At 24.2% G+C, this 22,155-nt stretch overlaps 2 protein-coding genes across 2 annotated transcripts; one reads left to right on the top strand and one right to left on the bottom strand.

Moving 5' to 3' along the window:
- Positions 1-11,157: 11,157 nt before the first annotated feature.
- On the bottom strand, positions 11,158-11,793 carry GO595_002384 (uncharacterized protein; the record flags this gene model as incomplete). Its single annotated transcript, XM_067915287.1, has 1 exon — positions 11,158-11,793. One exon carries the CDS (start codon positions 11,791-11,793, stop codon positions 11,158-11,160), a length of 636 nt encoding a protein of 211 aa, XP_067777321.1.
- Positions 11,794-11,860: 67 nt separating this feature from the next.
- GO595_002383 (uncharacterized protein) lies at positions 11,861-12,460 on the top strand (the record flags this gene model as incomplete). The annotated part of the gene is made up of 1 exon (XM_067915286.1): positions 11,861-12,460. One exon carries the CDS (start codon positions 11,861-11,863, stop codon positions 12,458-12,460), a length of 600 nt encoding a protein of 199 aa, XP_067777320.1.
- Positions 12,461-22,155: the final 9,695 nt, after the last annotated feature.

Below are 22,155 nucleotides of genomic sequence, written 5' to 3'. Positions count from 1 at the left end.
ATTTTCCCAGAATTCTTCAGTGATTTTAGTAATTTGGTTTAATTCATTATATTTATTTATATGATTTTTCAACATTAATAATAAATCATTTGACATATTAAATTGTGATTACCATCAAATTTCAGTATAGCTCGCAATTTTTTTGATTCGACTGTTTACATTCTCCAAATATGCAATGAAACAAGGCGTGTCAAATAAATTTTTTACACACATAAATTCATTTAAATCATTATTCAATATGAAATGTTTATGCATATAAATTAATTATATGACAAATGCAAGGAAATCTATTGGCTTTGCAAATTATTAATATCGTTTGGCTCATCATAGAATGCTGCAGGAACTGCACCACCATTATCAGTAACTGCACATTTAATACGATTATTTATGTTATATTCAACTAGTATTTCCATTAAATGTTTTCTAATTACTTCTGCTGTACAATGCTTTTGCATCATAGGTCTGTGTGCGACTGAAAATTAGATATTGTTAATCTATTATAGTTGTTGCAGTGACGCCAAGATATCTCCTATTCATTCTGCCCCTCCATTCGTCTACAGCCAATGATATGATTGTAGCATTTTTCAGTATTGATTTTATTTTTTGCCGTGTTCAATGAGATAATTTTTCTACTGTCCTTACTAGTGAAGATCTTGATCCCAAATTACAAATTGAATTTAAGTCTTCATCTTCGATGTCCGAAAAAAAATATCCATTTAGTATCATAAAAGATTTAAGATGAAATATAATATTTTTGATAGTATTTTCCATATTATTCTTTTTATTATTTTCAACAATTTGATTATTTTGATTTTAATTACAGCTCGTTGCAATTGCTTTTATATGATGTGCAAAACTGAATATCTCAGAAAGTAACGCGTGCAAAAGTAAATCTCCTTTTTTTCAGAACATAATAGCTAATGAGATAAACAGAATAGCCAAAAAGTGACGCGTGCAAAACAAGCTATCTTTCTAAAAAAATAAATATTCAATATTTATGAATGAATATTAATGTATGTCACAAATGAATTCGTCTGCACAATCGACTTTACCCAATGATAATTTGAAAAATGTTCCTAATGGTATTATTTATTTTGATAACACATGTTATTTTGATTGTTTATTACAGATGATATTACATTGTCCTCCAATTTCAGAAACTATTAAAAATATACTAGCTTCAGTATTACATTTCCAATAAAATTCAAAAAATTATTTGAAACATTCAACAATCAGAAATATTATTCAACTAAATTATTTGATTTTATCGACACAATGTCAGAAGAGTTTTCGATTAATTCAAATAGTCAGCAAGATTTCTTCGAAATCTTTTATTCAATTATTGAGACACTTCTCAAATCAATCAAAAATTTATTTATCACTTCATTTTGATTCGTTGAAAGAACAAAAAAACACAAATGAAAAATTAAAAACAAATACAACTAATTATGATGATTCAGAAATTCCATTATGTCCGAATGGAAAAAGCGAAGAAAGTGTGAAATTATGATCAGGAAAATATTATCACACAGAAAACATAACAGCAGAAAAAAAAATTTATGGAACAATGTTTATCAATTCTTATTCGAAAATTCTAATACTTTCTATTGCACCTTGAGATCAAAATTGGAATTTTGATAATAGCCCTTTTAAAATTTATAGAATACTTAAAATTCCTAAATTTAGTTCAGATATTTTGATAACAAAAAAATTTGTTTTACATTGAGTTATATATCATTTTAAATAATATTAACCTAGGGCATTATACAATTTTATTCCTTATTAATCACAAATGGTATGATTTTAATGATACGAGTGTAAAACATATCAATTCTTTAAATGACATTGATGATTAACTAACATTACCAAGTTTCGATGAAATGTGTATTGTTGGTTCAATTTACGTTAAATCAAACGATTTGGATGATTTTTATCCAATAGCTTGGGAGTTAGAAGACTGTACTTATTCGATACAAACCATAGATATTAATAATTCAAAAAATGGAAAAGAGACAAATTCATTTCCACATTTGAGTCTTGAAGTATTAAATGATAAAATTAAAGAAAATATTCGAAGATATACTAAAAATGCTCCTTCATTAAGGGTGTAGTCCGGCCATATCATAATTCAAAATTAAGTTTTTAAAATGTGAATATCTCAGTAAATATTAGATATTAACAGATTTTATTCATATGACAATTAAAAAAAAAAATATTGTATATAATTATAGAAAATAATAGATATTAATTTTTTTCGACTACTTATTCAAATAACCGTCAAATCAAAGGGTAAAATCATAAATTTAGGCTTTATATTGAAATTGAAAGGCATTCAATTCGAAAAAATTGCAAATCGAAAACTTTGAATTCAAAAAGTCGATCACATTGTGACGGATTCAATGCTTCACAAATTTTGGAGCTCTTCTCCAGTTTCGCATGATCAATAAATAATATTATCATAAATATCATAAATAAATTAATTCATGATATAAATGAATATGATTTTCTTTTGTTAAAATATTCATTATATATTGAAATATAAAAGATCGACTTTTTTATGAATTAGAATATCTAAACTCTAAAAAAGAAAATTGACATTCCATTCTCTTAGAATTATAGCAAATCATTTTTAATCTATTATATTGAAATTATATTGAAAAATATTTCGAAACCAGGGACTACATATAAATTTTTTCCAATCTTTTTTTTTTTGTCAATTATCAATTCAAAAAGTGGTAAAAATTTATAATGTATTCAATTTTGTTATTGAAATCATGTTGATTCACTTGGTTTCCCCAAATAACCAGATTTATCTAGTTTTTCATTTCTTCTTTTATATTGTGATCTTTGCTCTCATTTTTTTTTTTTTTAATCCACAGATCTCCTATGGAAATTTAACAATTTCCTTTGATTTTCAATTTGAATTCTTCTGTGATAAATGTTTAGAGGTAATTCAGGGAGATTGAGCCTTTGACGCAAAATCAATCTCCAATTACTCATCTCGTTAAAATCAAGTAAAGCACAACATATTCGGCACAAAGCTGTTATCCTCCATGCAAATTCTTTGTTCATAATGTTTGATTTAATTGGGTGATAGAATTCATTCAATTGTGTAAAAACCGATAGCTGGCAATTTTTCAAAATAAATGTAGTCTTTCCTAAAAGCTCATGTATACATTTAAGAGCATTCGAATCGTTTTTATATATATATATATATATATATAGAACAAATAAACATTTACAAATGTTTAAAGATATAAAAGAACGAAAAAATAGAGAGAAAAATAACGAAATTAAAAAAGAGAATGTATTTTCTTATATAGATGCTAATAGGCTAGAGTTCGGTTTAGGTTTCGTCGACTATGTCATAGTAATATTAGTCCTAGAACTCATTTATTAATTTATATTAATAAAAATGGATTAGAAAATGATCCTACATTTGAATCATTAAAACCCTCAATTAAAATCCCAATTTTATATGTAGCTGAAAATCAAGCAGAAGATATAGTTAAAGATATATTAAAATGGAAACAATTTAATAATGAAATTAAAAATAATCATTGGGAAAATAAAATAGTGGTCATCGAAGAATAATTATTGACGTTAATAATCAAAATATAAAAATCGAATAAAAAAATTTTATTTTTCAAAATCATTTTTTTTAATGCAACAAGATGCATATAACGATTTCGTTAATCGTTATAAAAATAATAGTGAATATCGAGGAAGAATTAGGGGTTATTGTCCAATACTTTAAGTATTTTCTGCATTAAGGTAAAACAATGGTTATTCCTAAAGTAGAAAATTCATTAAAACAACGTAATATTACAGATATTGCTGCAGGTAAAAAATATAAATTGCCAGAGACAGGTGAAAGTTATTATTCAACTGCTTGTAAAAGAGTTGTTACTGATTTGTTAAATGACCCTAATCATGAAAAAATAATGTTTGATGCAGTCAAAAATCATGTAGTAAGTATAATTGGTACACCTAATGGACTAGCAGATGAGTAAGTTATTAAACAAAAATTTTTAAAATCATTATTTTTTATGATTAAAATAAGTGATTTATTACCCCATGTAGGGAAGAATAATACTGAACATAATAGTTCTAGTGCTAATTGTAAAGTTATAATTAATAATAACAATAGTGAACCACCAGCACATTATCCTGAAGTTAATGAAGAATCACCGAAAATTATTACAAGAGAAACTGAACTCAATACTGATAATGCTAGTGCTTTATATAAACATATCGCTTTAACATTTAGTGCAATATTAAAAACAAATAATATAAAATTAATAGCAAATTTAACTGATAATAATGTAAAAATTATAATTAATGCTAATGATTTAGTACGAGCTATAAGTTTAATTTTAGAAATTGATTTTAATCAAGTTAGATTAAGTTATGGATATCATGAACCTGAATGTTTAATAAATGTAAATTATATTAAAAAAGTTAGCTCGATTAAGATTAATTACTATGATTTTAGTTCACAATATCATAAAGAATATAACACATTAATCAAAATGAATTCAATATATTATTAAAAAAAATATTTATTCATTATTAATAAACATCAATTTAATATTATCATGGAATATTTGATCATCTTTTTTTGAAAATATATTAATTGCATTTGGAACTGGATTTAATGAATATCTTGGTACTGACATTCTTCTATATATTTCATTATGTATATTAAATCTACCTATTTCGAAATTATCTACTATATAAATATATGGTAATATTTTTGATCTCTTTTTTAATTGATCTGTTTTATGAACTGTTACTGTTGTACCAGGAGGTAAATAGAATTTTTCTTGTTTCATAATTTTATAATTGAATTAATGTAAAGGTAAACCGAAAGATTTTTGTTCTACTTATGCTTCGAATGATGATATTTTTCTATGATTTGATTTAAATAATGTTTTATGATAAGTATGATTATAATAATGTATAATTTTATTCATATCATAAGGTTGAATACACTATGAACCCATATTATCAGCCATATCTCTAATAGTTCTACAAATTCTATTAATTATAGCTTAAGATGAATGTATAGGATATAATTTATTCTTAAATATCATTCTTTCAACAGGAATTATTTTAGTACCAATTAAATGATTTGAAATATATTGTAAAGGTTCTGATAAAAATGATTTTTCTGAATCACAATGAATAATTTTAGGATCAAATAAACCTGTACTATAGAGTTCAAATAAAGCTTTAGTTACACATTCAATTGATTCTTTACTATGTTTATCGTTTATTTTATAATTTTTTAAGAACATTGCCTTTGGCAAAATTTAGAAGAACATTGCCTTTAACAAAAATCAAATCCCATATTAAAAAAAAAAAGTTAATCTTCAATTAATTCATATAGTTCAAGAACCAAAAGGGTTATGGTCAAATTTGAATGGTAGAACGAATAAAAATCACACAAATAGATTATATCGTTTCGGATAACGAAATCGTCAATGAGGGGATATTGATTTATTTTAGGAGAATATGTAAAATTGATCATTATATATTATGAACTACGAATAATTTTAGTTGCCGATTATAAAATATTTGAAATTTGAATTACGAACATGGAAAAAAAAAAAAAAAATTACAAAATTTGGAATGAATACCATTAAATGAGATTGAAATTATGGTTTTTTTGCTATCTGCGAAAAACAAATTTTAGGTCAAACATAAATCATAGTAAATTTATCATTCATGAATTACATCGTTATCGGTTAACGATCTATTCGTAGTCAAATTTGAATAGAAGAACGAACAAAAATCATTCAATCAGTTGAAAAGAAAAAAGACAATAAAAGGAGGATTTCGTCTTAACATAAGTATCGTGAAAAGATTATTACACAGGATGAATGTTAATTTTTCAATTGGTTTTAAATTATCATGCGAAGATGGAAAAAGTACCCTTGTAAAAATTTAATAATAAAAAAACTGTTATTATATTTAAAAAAGTTATCGTTAGAAAGTTTTGTATCGTTTGTACCAATATATGGCCGAATGTGCATTCACATATCAAAAATGACTTATATACGAAAATTACATGAATATGCCATCAATATATTTGAAATTTTTTGAGTTTATTAATATTTTCGCTAGATTTGAAATAATTTGATATCAAGATTATATATTATAATCAAGTAAAATAAGTAATATTTCATTGTTTCTCAAATTATTTATGAATTTTTAATTTCTTAATAGATCAAGATATTATTCTTAGTTTATTATTAATCATAGATGCAAATATGTATTCATATATTATATATCTATAATATCAAGAATGTAGGATGATCGCTATATACGATTATAATACAATTATAAGTTATTGATATCATTCTACATGTTCAAGCGGTTCGAAGTCAAATTTGAATGAGTGGACGTATAAAAATTACTCAATCAGCTCGTATCGTTCTCAAAGACAATTTCATAATAAAGTATGCTCAAGAAACGGTGGTATTGACTCATATTATAAGAAATAGAGAAATTAACATCAAGTCAATATTTTGAAGATAATTTACTTGATAAATGTATCTCAAGTCAATATTTTGAAGATAATTTGCAAATTAAATTCGTATAGATATTTATTCAATAAAATTGAGCATTTCGCTAAAATACAAAAATTAAAAAAAAGAAAATAAAATACATCAAATAAATTATCGTCGCCACTATCGTTCAGCATAAACCATGCAAAAGTCGATTTCTGTCACTTTTTGGAATGAAAGTTTAAATTTATCTCGTGCTAATCATAATATAATTCTTAGTTTTTTATTAATCATAGATGCAACTATGTATATATATTATATATTATATATCCTAAAAATATTATGCCATTTGCTTCAGAATCAGGAAATGTTGAACTTGTGAAATATATTATAGAACAAGAAGGAATTGATATTAATGCAAAAACTATTTATTTGAATAATTTTGGATATGTTTTAATAATTTAGAATATGTTTTAATAATTTGTAATATGTTTTAATAATTTGAAACAGCACTTCATATAGCAGTTAGAAATAATAATATAGAAATAGTAAAATTACTTTTAGATAAAGAAGGAATTGATGTCAATGCAAAAAATATTCATTTGAATAATTTGTAATATGTTTTAATAATTTGGAATATGTTTTAATAATTTAGAATATGCTTTAATAATATTTGACAGCAATTCAAATTGCACGACAAGAAAGTTACACAGAAATTGTAAATTTACTTTATTTATACTGCTAACAATCAAAATCAACAAATGTTCGCACAAAACAATCGAAAGAAAAGTATCAAAACAAAAGTTGATATAACATACAACATATGAAAATCCTCAAAATCACAATATGCATTATAACAAAGCAAAATGTAAATACATAAACAAAGAATAATAAAAATGTGTACTCATAAACAAATAACTTTCCGACAGCGACACTCGAATATAGTGACTCCAGAAATTATAGACGACAAAAATAATTCCATCTTTCCCATTATCATTGCACATAATGTAGGAAATGTCTAAAAATTTCAAACTGTTTCAAATAGTTCTAAACATTGTAAGAGAGTACATCGTATTTATGATTCAAATGAAGATGAAGATAATAAATTTGAAAATGAATATATTATTATGACAAAAATGATATATCACTTAAAAGCTTTTGTAATCGAAAATGTACATTCATTTTCAACAATAGAAAATGATGATTTAAATAAAATCTGTGAACTTAAATCACGAACTAATTTAGTCTGTGACGTCCAAAAATTATCAATTTTAATTAATTTAATTAAATAAGAAATTTAAAATATCTTGAAGGATGCTAATTCAATTGCACTTGCAGTAAATATCATTCCTATTGACTTAGTTATATAACATTGAAACCAATGACGTCGTTTCATTCAATCCAGGAATTTTCGATAAAATCGATAAATAACGTCACTTTTCAAAATTGATTTTATCGATAAAAAAAGTGGCTTTTATCGAGATTCAAACCGTTATTAATCGGTGTTTATCGATAAAAAAAGTGACTCGTATCGAAAATTAATCGATTAATCGTGGGCCAACCCTAGTGATAGCCCTTATTATCCATGATAAAGTTTTAACCAGAGAAGAAATTAATATTGCTGATCAAATGATTCGATAATTATGGAATTCAAAAAATAAAGCTAATGAAACATATAAAATCATCGAATATGATTACTTCAATTTCTTCCGTTCCAACAATAATAATGATCAATTTGATGCATTTAATGAATACCTAAATTGCATTGATCCAAACCCTGATCTCTTCAGATATTGGTACAGTAAGCTTGATACCAAATTGAATAATTTGGCAGAAATTGCTATGGAATTTCTGTCTATACCATCATCTTCAGCAACAGCTGAAAGACAGTTTTCAATTACAGGTCAAAGCTTAGGTCTTCAAAAAACTAAAAATGAGTAAAGAACATGGTGAGATTCAGCAATGATTTTGCTGAATCCAAATATTGCTCGACCATTATTAAAAAAATGATATATAAAAAAGTGAATTAGTAAACACGAAGTCTGATTAAATTTTAAATTTTGAGAATAAATTTATGAATATTTAAACATTATTTTGCTTAAATTTATAATTAATTATCTATGCCTCTTATATATATTATATATATTAATTTATATATGAATATTTCGAATTATTCTGTTTGAAAAATATATTACCAAATAATATTTCAATACATCATTTTCCGTCTTTAAAATAAAAAAAAATTGTTTCTCGTTACGATATTTCTTAATTAATATTTCTCTGAATATCACTAAAATTTTAATGAAAATGACCATTTTTATTATTTTATCATTACATTTATATCATTATTCATTATAATTTATGTATGTTATTTATGTTATTTTTTATTTGAATCATATTCACGGAAATCAAACTATTATTTGATATTCACAAAAATTGTACTAATCAATTTAACTTTAAAAATGTAATATAGGGTGTCCAACCCTAAGTGTAGCATCTCCATATGTGAGCATATTTAATTATTAATATATATATATATAAATAATATATGAATATAACATTTTATTTTTTATAAATATGAAGTTTCATAAAAAATTAGATATAATGAGATATTTGAACTTTTTTGATAGAAAATTGGAAAAAATATACGTTTAAAATACTCAAAAAGTTCAAAATGGAACTCGATCAGAAATCAATTGCGATTTTCTTACACTTACAAGGGAAAAATAAAAAATCAATATATACAGAAATGAAATTGACTCTTCAAGATCAATGTATTTCATATTCAACAATTACAAAATATATTAGAAATTGCAAAACATCAAAAACCGTTAACAAGGAAACTTCAAATGCAAATTTCGATGAACACAAAATCATTAATGAAAAAATTTTGTATGTACTTGATGAAGAGCCATTTGCATCTGTTCGTTATATAGCTAACACTACGAGGATTCCAAAAAGTACGGTATATTATCATTTAACAAATATGCTTTTTTATGTAAGCATGCATTTAAAGTGGGTTCCCCACAGTCTCTCAGAAAAACAATAAATTCGAAAAGTAACAATCTCAAAGGCATTTTTTAAGATTCTGAATTCAGCCAAACATAACAATTATATATATTTCGTTACAGGAGACGAATCTTGGTTTGAATATTCATATTATCCTTCTCAACAATGGATACCCATCGGAAGTCAGCCTCAAACACGTCCAAATAAGGTTTTAACAGATAAAAAAATTATGCTGACAACTTTTTGGAATCCAAGCGGAATAAAGGTTATTAACTTTCTTCCAAAAGGCGAAACATTTAATTCGAAGTATAATGCGAATAATATTATTAAGGAACCTGCAAAATTAAATGGGGGATATTTAGATAATGAAGGAAGAAGATTAACCGTCCATGCCGATAATGCACGTCCTCACATATCGAAGCACACAACTAATATAATGAATATTAAAGGTCTTAAAAGAGCACCTCATTATCCTTATGCACCAGATATAGCACCATCAGACTTCTTCCTATTTGGCTATATCAAAAATAAAATGGAAGGTCAATCATACGAATCAAGAAAGGTGGTAAAAAAATGTATAACTGATATTTTACAACAAATACCAACCGATATGTTAAAACGGGTTTTTGAAGAATGGGAAAGGAGATTGGAACAAGTAATACATACCAAAGGAGAGTATATCAAGTAAACATTCTAATCATTATTTTAGTTCATTTAAATTTTATTTGTATAATGAGATGCTACACTTGGTGTTGGACACCCTATATTTCAATGAAATAAAGTAATTATCAAATATGTTTTATCTCTAAATTGCTTTTTGATATTAATTTTCGAAATTTGATAACGAAAACTAATCTTTTTTAACTTTGAAAATGTGATATTCTTATGTAATAGAGTTGCTTTGTGTAGGTTCCCACTTCTTTCTTTGTTTTAAAATGAAGTTATCCAACAACCCTTCACCGCATGATGGCTGTAGTTCATATTTAGACTTCAACATAGACACTTTCATTGCCACCTGAAATTCTAAAAATATGGCATACACACCATATTTCAGTACATGGGAATGATCGGCGTCATTCAAACATGGCAACGATAGCTCTCAAATATGGCAACAAACCCAGTGAAATACCTTTCAGAACACATTTAAATATGGCAACAAACTTCGTGAAATATCGAAGTTGGTCGAATGAAGAATTCATTTTCATTACAAATATTTAAAAATAGAAATAATATTTCTACTGATGAGGTGACATAAAGAACTTTCATAAATCATACGAGACATATATTATATTATGTTTTTAACAAAGAATAAATAAAAGTCACATTTGTATTATAACGACTTTTTGTGATTACGATAATAATCGCTCCAATAGACTTTTTTGTCCAACCGTTTTTCATTCGATTCTAGGAAATCTTTCTCACATAGTTTCCCTAAATATTTCATTTATTTTATCAAACTTAACTCAACACATCAGATTAGATACCAATTTTGTAAAAATCATTAAGGCACTACACTACATGAAATGAAATATTGGACTCTAACAAAAAATAAAGAAGGAAATCTTTAATATACCATTGCAATAAATAAATAAAAAAAGTTCGTGATTTAACGAAATATGTTTAATATAATGTGTTTTTAATCCTTTGATTCCAAAGTTTTAAGAAGATCGAGACCACGACTTGAAAGTTCATTCCTCTTCTTTCTTTTCTCCAACCTATCTCTTCTGATCTGTTTAGATGAGTTTTGGTAAGCTTTGATTGCATATGCAGAGTATTGAGATCTTCCTTCAAATTCACTCTCACTTTCAGTTGTGGAGGATTCTGTTGTAAATGGATGGTAAGCCGGGAAGTCTTTGAAAAATGACGACGAAGCTTCATCAGGCAATCTTGTTTGAGAAAATCGAATTGATGGAACTTTACGAGTTTTGTTATATGTTATGGCATTATGCTTATTTGAATTTATTGTTGGAGGCTCATAGAATAAGGCATTATATTGTGGATGAGGCCAAGGATTCATTTTAGAATCATCAACATTTAAAGGATATATTGGTTTTGGTGCAGAACTTCTAAGTAATTTTCTGTCATTTTCTATTGAGTTCACGAACTTGGCATCGCTTTTACTAATGTAAGTGTTACAAAATGAATTTAAATCATACTTATTAATAGTTTCATCTTGATGATCTTGTTTTAAATCAGGAAAGAAATCTCGTTTGACAAGAGCTTTAATTGCTATGTCAAAAGAATGGTCATTCATTTCTTCTTTTTTAGTCATTTAGTCCATATTAATGTAAACGGTCTCTTCAATCGGAAATTTTGTCAGAAAGCGGTTTTGACATCCAATGTTTGGTCTCGTTTTATTTTCTGTCTTAGGTATATCAGCTAATTCAGATTCAGACACACATGGATTAGAACAAACTATAGCCGAGAGGTATCTGCTTGAATACAATAAATTGAAAACTCAAGGTCAAAAATATCAAGCTATCATCTGGGCTTTAACAGAATTAGCTACAATCATAGATTCTGCAGCAACCAGATATGAAATTGAATACGAAATCGGCTCACACCTTCATACAGTCTTAAACTCAGTTGATGCACGTGATAGAGAAATGAAGAAAGAATTTCTACAATTACAACAAGAAGCAGATAAATTAAAAGGAGACATTGATAAGCTTGTAAATGAAACACGTGTTGAATTACAAACCTCAATGAAACAAGTCAGAAAAGAAATTATTGGTTCTCTTCGTGAAATTGTTTCGAAATCTCTTGATCAAAATAGAGAAGTTTCAGAAAAGGTTCAGAAGAAAGTTGTTAAATCAGTCGGAAAGTATAAGAAAACAACAACAACACAAGCAATTTCATATTTTGTAGGATTCCAAATATTGTTGTTCCTTTGCATTTACTTCTATAGCAAATACATTCAACAAATCCGTCTAAACTAACACATCATTTTTTTATTTTGCGTTTTAATTTTTTGGATTTTTTGGAATTAAATATTTTATTAAAAGTGACAAAGTAATTTGACTAAACGGTTTTCATTTCCCAAAACGTATCAAAATATATTTATTTTTCAACCAGAAAACTTAAAAGAACTTAAAGATGATGAGAAAAAGCGATTTATCAGTTCCGTTTTAGAATCTTTCGTTGAAATATTTCGAGATCAATCATTTCCAAGAAATTGTGAAATGGACTCTATTCAAGGATTTGCAAGTAGCCTTCCTTTACTTTTTGTTAATTTTGAAGAAAATACAAAATATGAAGTGATAGATCAAAAGACATTTCTCTTATGTTGTGAAGCAGTACAAATCTTTATTCGATTTTTTAACAAAATTCCAAAGCCAGATCAATATATTTTCATGGTTGATATGATTTTTTCAAAGAAATTTATTGGAATCGATATTAATTGTTTTGAATTTATTCAATCAATTTTTTTAGATGAAGGGATTTGCAATATATTTATACACTCCAGACGACTATTAGAACTTATTCATTGTTTTTGTCCACATAATGAAGATCTATTACGATTTTTACCATTTTTAATTTCAGATCAATTCTTAAATGAAATCAAAATCCAGTCCATTGAACTTATTGTTGAAGTTTTTAATGTATTATTTCGATCCCAATTTTCAACGGAAGGATCATATCCATTATATTTAGATTTTTCATTACGAATCATCAAAGTCTATTTGCTTAATAATCCTAAAAATTATGATTTATTAGAGACCACAGATTTTTTTACCAATTTAAATCGATTTTTAGAAACAAAATGTGTTGATGATATCATTAAAATTTATGATGAATTATTATTTTGTATACAAAACGAAACGATAAATTATAATGTGTTAACACATTTAAATGATTTATATCGAAAAAATGATGTTTCGAATGGAATTAAGAAACAAATTCTTAATCACATCTTAGATAAATCCGAATTAATACTTCAAAACCCAATGAAATTTCTCCCACAAAATTGGTTTTTACCGTTTGTTTTTTATGATCCACTTGCGTTTGAACTATATACAAAAATTTTAACGAAAATTTTAAAAATTTCAATTTTTTCGATTTCGATTGTTAACGTTGAGTTTTATGAGTTTTTGTGTAATAATAATGATCCGAATATAGTTTATGCGAATATATTTAAATGGTTAAATTCATTATTAAATAAATATAACTTTGATACGAATACTTTTCAAGATAATTATTTCTTTAATAAGTTAATTATTGAAATAAATATAAACCAAATCATTTTCTTCATTAAAAATTTTAACTCTTTTATACAAATATTCGAAATATTATTAGCACGAAATAAAAATAATTCAAATATGAATTTAATTGAACGAATTTTTAATATTATTTTAAAACTAAAAAATGAAAATGATAATGAAATTTATAATAAATTAATACAAATTATTTCAAATAATTTCTCGAAAATTATTTTGAAATATATATTATTAACATTAGAAAACAATGATTTTTATGATATTTATTTTAAGTTATTAAAAAGTATAACAAATTTAAAGTTTTACTTTAAAATTACGAATGTTTTCTCGATTTTAGAATCAAAGTTTTCTATTATTAATAATTATATTAAAAACTTTTTAGATTTCTTATTATTAATTCCAAATAATTATTATTTCGATGATTGGATAATAACACAACCAAAAGAATCGAAAATATTTCAAGTTGATATAAACTTAATTAAAAATTTAATTATAACTGAAAATCCAAATGAAATTATACATTTTCCTTCATTAATACCATTCATAAGCAATGTCGACACTAATTCATATTATAATTATTATTTAATATTTAAATATTCATTTCCAATATATCAAAAACTTAATTTAAGTTTTAATAATTTAAACGATGAATTAATTGAACAAATATTTAAACGCTTTATAGACACGAATTCATTTTTATATATAATAAATAAATCAAATAATATAATACCAAAATTATTTAATAAAATCGAACAAAATTATTCAATATATGAATTCTTTCCTAATCAAAAATCATATATTTATATTGATCAAAATTATAATTCATTAATATTTTATATTAATTTTATATATTTATCAAATGAATTCACAACTTTTGTTAATTTCCATTCAATCGAATTATCAATAAAAAATGATCAAATTTATTATCAAAATAAACCAATATATAAAATCACTATAAACAAATGGTTAAAAATTACATTTATATCTACTGGAATATTTTCGAAAATTGGAATATATTTTAATGATAAATTAATTGTATCTGGTAAAGGTAATATGTTTTTAAATAGTTATTTAGGAAATAAAGAAAAAATTTCTTTTCATCATTATTATATCGAAAATCCAATTTACGGATCTAATTCAAATAATATACAAACAGAACAAATTAATATGAATTCATTGGATTATATAATTAATATAAATGAGAATGAATCGAATTATTATTTCTCTCCTTATTTATCATTTTCAAGTTTGTTTTATGAGATTCGATTTTCTTATTTATTATTTGAAATATTCGATGAAATAGTTAATGATAATGAAAAAAGAAAAAATTTACAAATAATTTTTTGTTATGTCCCATTATATATAAAGAGAACAAGTTTAATTAAATATTTCAAACGTTATTTATATAGTTTAGAAAAAAATGTGAAAAATTGTGATGAAAATGATGTAAAATTTTATTTAAAATCTATTAATAAAATACCAAATGATTTCAAACTTGAAAAAACTTCAAGTTTAAACTGTTTATTATTTGATTTTAATTTATTATTAGAATTAAAAATCGAAGTTTTAATAAATGTTTTGGATATTTTAATGTTAAAATTAGAAAAATGGTCAAAATCAATTTCATTTGAAACAATTATTGATAATCAATTTATATCTTTTTATTATAATTTAATGATATATCATCAAAATGAAGAATTAACTAATAAAATTATAAGTTATATGAAATTTATAATAAATCATGTTAATAATTATAATATCCAAAAAATTTCATCTTTTGTTATAATTGCAAATATTTGGAACCCAATTTACTCAATAAAAATCGAAAATATATCCGAAATAATGAATCATTTTTTCGATGAAAATTTAATACAAGAGAAAATGATCGATTTAATCTTTGAACTTGAAACGCAAAACAATCAAGAATATATTAATAACAATGATTTATTAATATTATCATTATTTGTTAATGAAAATAAAGCTAAACATTTGTTTTTGAAGTATTTAAATAATGTACAAAAAATCGAAAGTCAAATTCCTTTAATTTGTTATGTTTCTCAACGATTTTCTACTTCAGAAGAAATATTTTCATATTTAATGAGTAAAATTATAAGTGAAAAATTTGATTTCCAAAAAGATTATCAAAGTTTAGATATAAAAAATCGGAAATATTTACCAATTTTGTTAACATTTCTATTATCGATAACAAAATTACCTAAAAATGAATATACGAAACAAATATTTAATATAATTTTGAAACTATTCCAAAATAAACAACAAATTTTATTCCTTAAAGATATAATTCCTTATTTCTATAACTTTTTAAAAGGTAAATGTATAACATCAAATAAAATTCCATTAATTGATGACATCCAAAGTTTAAATAATATATTTGATAAAACATATGAACAAACATTACTATTAATACAAAAGAAAAACATTTTTCTTGATTTCATTAATAAATTTAAAGAAAATAATTTCGGAATAAAGAAACCATATCCAAATAATTATATTAAGTTCTTGAAATTGTTTTTATATGATATGATAAATACTTTTTTAAATAACTTTAAGAAATCGAAAGAGAATTTACGATTTATTATTACAAACTCTAAAAAGAAAGTCATTGAAAAGGTTTTAATTAAAATATATAAAAATAATAATAATAAAATTAATGATAAAACATATATAAAAGGTTTATCATATATAACGTTATATTATTTTAATAAGAAATCAAAAGAAGTTAATGAAGAATTCATAAAAATAATTATAAACTTTTGTCAAAACGCAATAACATTACAATATTATATAATATTTTTGATTAATTCATTAGATAAAATTGATGATGAAACTCGAAATATATTCTTTAATAACATTTCATTAAACATCGAACAAATTTTCTTGAAAAATTATTCATTTTCAGCAATATATTTATTATCCGAAATTTATAAACATAAATATAACGTTACAAATAATTTCATGGATAAATTTTATCCAAAAGTTAAACAAATATTAAATAATCATGATTACAATGATAAACAATTTTTACAAATTATTAATAACTCACAAACATTTGAAACGTTTTTAAACTTAAATTTAAACTTTGAAACATTTGAAATATCGAACATAATTAAAGAAAAAATCGAAACATTTTATCAACAATTTAATAAACCAAATCAAAAAATTATAATTACGAATTTGTTTTATGATAATTTAATACCAATTTTATATCAAAACATATTTCTTTCATCAATTAAATCATTATATTATTTGCAAAACTTTTATAAATTATCAAACATTTATTTACGTGAAAATGAAAAACGTTTTACACGTATATATTATCATATAACGAAATATTATAACTTTAAATCAACAGAAGAACATAAATCATTTCGTTTATATCAAAATAATTTGTTACAAACAATTCCACGTAATATTATAATACCTTCGAAGTATACAATAAATTCACCGAATAATACAAACAATGAAACACAACAAATAATATATAAAAATTATCAAATGAAATTAAGTTATATTAAAACTGAAAACATTTCTAATGAATATCCGAATGATTTATATATTAATTCATTAATATTTGAATATAAATCACTTATTGATATATTTAATAATATAAATCCTAAATATAATTTAATGTATAATTGTAATTTCATTAAATTAGAACTATGTATACCTTCGATATTATTTAAGAAAGGAAATAATTTGAAAATTTTATTAAATTCCAAAATTAATGAACAAAATGATATCGAATTAATTCATGAACCAATATCGAACATATTAATTGAGTCCATATTACAAAATGATTATGGTAAATATTCACTTTTCTGTGGAAATTTCATTATAAAAGTAAAAGAAGAAGACATATTACATATCAACAAATATATATTTGCATCGAATCCTAATTCATATCAAATACAAACAATAAATTCAAGTTCGTTCATATTAGAATTCTTTAATAATGAAATTATAAATTTCAATAAAATTAATTCATTTTTATTCTTAAACCAACAAAATAATAATGAATTAAATAAATGGCTAAACACGGAAATATCAAATTTCCAATACTTAATGCAAATTAATGTAATGTCGAATCGAACATTTGATGATTTATGTTCATATCCAATATTTCCACGTTTAATAATTAACTTACAAAAGGAATTAAACGAATCAAATTTAATTACAAATATTCGTAACTTAAAAGTCCCGATTTTTTACGTGAACCAAACAGAAATTACAAAAGAAAAACTTCAAAACACATTTAATAATCAACATTATCATCAATCAGAAAATTTATCAAACCCTTTAATCATTTGTACAATGTTAACTTGTATGCCGCCATTCTGTTTGCATCAATGGGATGTAAACAAAGGATGGGATAAACAAAAACGATTTTTGACGTCGATTCCGACTTCTTTTTCCATTTTGAAATCAAAAACGTGTGAGTTCTCGCCTGAGATGTATTCGTTTCCTGAGATTTTCATCAACTTAAATGAGTTTATCTTGGACGACGGTAATAAATATAAAATAGAATTACCACATTGGTCTAAGGATGTGTTTCGCTTCATAGAATATCATAGATATGTTCTTGAAAATAATTACATTAGAACAAATTTGAATAATTGGATAGATTTGGTGTTCGGTATAAATCAAAAAGGTGATAACGCCGTTGAAAACTTAAACGTTTTTAACCCATTGTCTTATTATGATATTAATAACAACAAAGAGAACTTCGATAACGTGCACAATTGGATGATTACATGCGGCCAAGTACCGCTTCAAATTTTCACTGAAAAACATAAAATTTCAAAGGAAATTCAAAAACTTGACGTGAACCAATTCAAAATTCAGTTGAACCAGAAAATTGATAGGAAGCCGAAAATTAAAGTCGAAGTAATCGAAAATCAATCTTCAATATTAATTTTTTCCACAAAGATTAAGTCACCATTTTTCATGTTTATTCGAAATTATTCATTTTCTGAGAATTATATGTTTTTATCGATAACTACAACTTTATCAGATGTATTAATTTTACGAATGCGTTATGAACAAACTTCACAATTAGTTGAATTAATATCAAAAGTTACATTTATTTGCCCTAAGTTTTCGATATTAAATGAGAATCATTTGTTATGTTTCACTGTTTGTGTTAATGAGATAATTATTTGGTCGTTTGTAAATGAAATTAAAATCGCGTCAATTAATATAACAAATGTTAGAGATTTAATCATTGATAATGATAGTGATAATTTGTTTGTTTTTGATGATAATTGTTTGTACCAATTTACATTTAATGGATTTTTTGTGAGAAAAATGAGCTTTGAGACAAAAATTAATTCGTTCGCTTTAACAAGCGTCGGATATTCCATTTTCGATAAGATAATTGTGCTCGGAATGGAAAATGGCGCTGTAAATTTGGTTAAAGTAAGTTTCGAGACAAGCGAATTTGAAATTGTGAAAAAATTCGAAATTAGTTCGCTGCCGATTACAAAAATCTATGCTGAAAATAGAAATAATATAATTTATGTATACGATGAAAGTTGTAATAGCGAAAATTAATGATGTAATATATAAAAATATTTTCTTTTTAATTTTTTTCATGTTAAAATGTCAACTATCACTTTTATTGCAAAGATTATATATTGTTTCTAAATCATCACCAAATTGCACATCTGTTAATTTAGGACATGAATTAAATGCATATGCTGAAATTCGAATGAATGAACTTCCGATTTGAACAGCTGTCAAATAAGGCCATTGAGCAAATGCACTTTGAATTATTTCTTCAACACTTGATATTATAACTTTCTTCGTACTAGACAGATGCAAACATAAGTGATGCCCAAAAATAATTTAAAAATTTCCTAAATATTAATTCGTAATAACAGAAAAAACATACGAATATTATCTTTAGTATTAATATCAGTTCCTTATATCTATGTGATCTTCTAAAGATGCAACAATAAGTGCTGTACATAATAATTTAAATGATTTTCAAAAGAATTTTTGAAATATTAGAAAAAATATAAAATTCGAATAAATTATATAAATATCTTTTGCATTGATATTAATTTCTTTATGCTCCAGAATATATTTAACAAGATCGATGTTTCTTGACACTGAAGAATAAATTAAAATAATAGTTCAGTAATTGATATTTTGAAAGAAAATATTTCCATTTCTTGTTGATTCACCAATAATATTAGAATCAATTTTCATTCCTTTTTCAATTAAAAATTTAATAATTTCGTAATTATGGCTAAAAAATACAATACATTCCTAATTCTTTAATTTAATTATCATATTTAAAGATATCATTTCGATGAAATTCTGTTGTTGTTTCGTATACATCTTCAAATGATAAATGATTTTGTGTGCATAAAAGAATAATTTCTTCATTACCACCTGCATTTGCATATTTACCTGTGTAATTCACATCTGCTTCATTTATAAGTAAATATTTAATAAAATTAACTGAAGAAAAAAATGCTGCATAATCAATTAACGTAACATTTTCTTCATTAATGAATGAACATCTTTCATAAAATGATGGCTCAATTGTTTGAATAAAGTCAAAATCATTTTGTGATGATAATTCTTGAAGTTTTTCTATTTCATCAATTCGAATTATTTTCGCAATTTCATTTGGATTAACTCCTTCTTTAATTAACTTCTTATGAAGTTCCCAATCATTCTTGGAAAGTTCAAAATAATTTTGTATTATGCTTTTTGAAATTTTTTCATGACCTACAACAAAATTCTTCTTCAATGCAATTACATGGTCTAACTTCAAAATAAGGAATTTCTTGATTTTTGGAGATATTACGTTCGCTTGAATTTTGTGCAATCATATTCTCCTGGAGATTCATGCGTATTATATTTTTCTAAGGTTTTAATATATACATTAATATTGTTATTTTTTTTTTCATATGTTTCAATTTCTTTTATAAAATCAAAATATATAATACAATTGTTATTATGGACAATAAATGATGAACATGTCATGTGACTAATTATTAAATTAAAAAAAAAAATATGAATATTCCTTCATTTAAACTAAAAATACTTTGTTTCATTAAAAATTATATCTTCCATTCATATGAGTATATTGTTTGATTTAAGCTTTTGCCCATGTGAAATGAAATGATCAATGAAACTCAATTCGAAATTGTGGAAAACCCAAATTTTCATTCAAATGTTGCCTCATATAAGCGGTTTTTTTAATACATAAAAGTGACACGTCACTTTTAATAAAAAACGATTTTTCCGAATTTGATCCTATAGATTACAGACAAAATGATTCGCCAATTAAATTTTGCACAAATGACAATAAATGAACCTACATCAGAAGATTACCGTATTGCCAAAGAAGTTTCTAAAAGTATTTTTAATGGGCTTCGAATTTTTATTGATTTTGTTGCAATTTTTCACATGTTTCTTGCCGGTTGTGCAATTGCTTATATAGTTATTCTTACCATGCCACCTACTGTTTCTACATGGGCAACTATTTTTATTCGCATTACACTTTCAACAGATATTTTTTTTTATATTTCCACATTTCTTGTATTTGTATCATGTTTTATCTTCACTGCAATTATGCATCAACTTAAAAGCAAAGCATTTGGTGCCAAAATTATTCTAATTTTATGTTTAATTATTCTTGGTTCATCACTTTTCATCACGACATTTGCACTTCCGATGTCGTACATGTTAAATAAGTCCAAAAGAGACTTTGGCAATTGGTACGATTCGCCTCTTGCTGAAGAAAAAGTAAATAAAACATTTAAAGGAATATACGGCGGACTTGCGATATATCGAATGGTCGCAATCATTGTGACCGCGCCTTTCTTCACGTTTTTGGTAAGTAAGTTGTCTGCACCTGTGTTTAGAATGCTTCACATGATTTTGTAATAAACTATTTGTAATATTATTATATGATCATTAAAAAATCATTATAATAGTCAGTATTTGAATATTTGCAAAATTCATTGAGAAAATATTTTTTTTTCTATTTCAAAGATTAAATTGCTGATTTATGAATTAAAATTCGATTATTATTATAAAAAATTTCTCTTTCTATATATATTTTGAAAATTATTAGAAAAACATAAACATTATTTATAATAGGAAAATTATTTTAAATTTTTTAATAAGAGTAAAATTAATTTCATTTTTATCTAAATGTAAATTAATAAAATCATTTTAAACTGATAAAATATATTTTTATATATGTAGGGATCAATATTATCATCGGAAATGGAGGAAAATCAATAAATTATGCAATTGATGTCCTTACTATGTTTTAATATTTTCAAAAAATTAAAATGATTGACAACTGATTTTTTTTTCTTTTACACTACTCTTTTTTATATTACAAAAATTTAATTTTCTCTTACACCAAATAT

The sequence above is a fragment of the Histomonas meleagridis genome (genome assembly GCF_020186115.1).
Source record: "Histomonas meleagridis strain 2922-C6/04-10x chromosome Unknown contig_18, whole genome shotgun sequence".
Classification (NCBI taxonomy): Eukaryota; Parabasalia; order Tritrichomonadida; family Dientamoebidae; genus Histomonas; species Histomonas meleagridis.
This window is presented reverse-complemented; position numbering and strand designations above follow the sequence as displayed.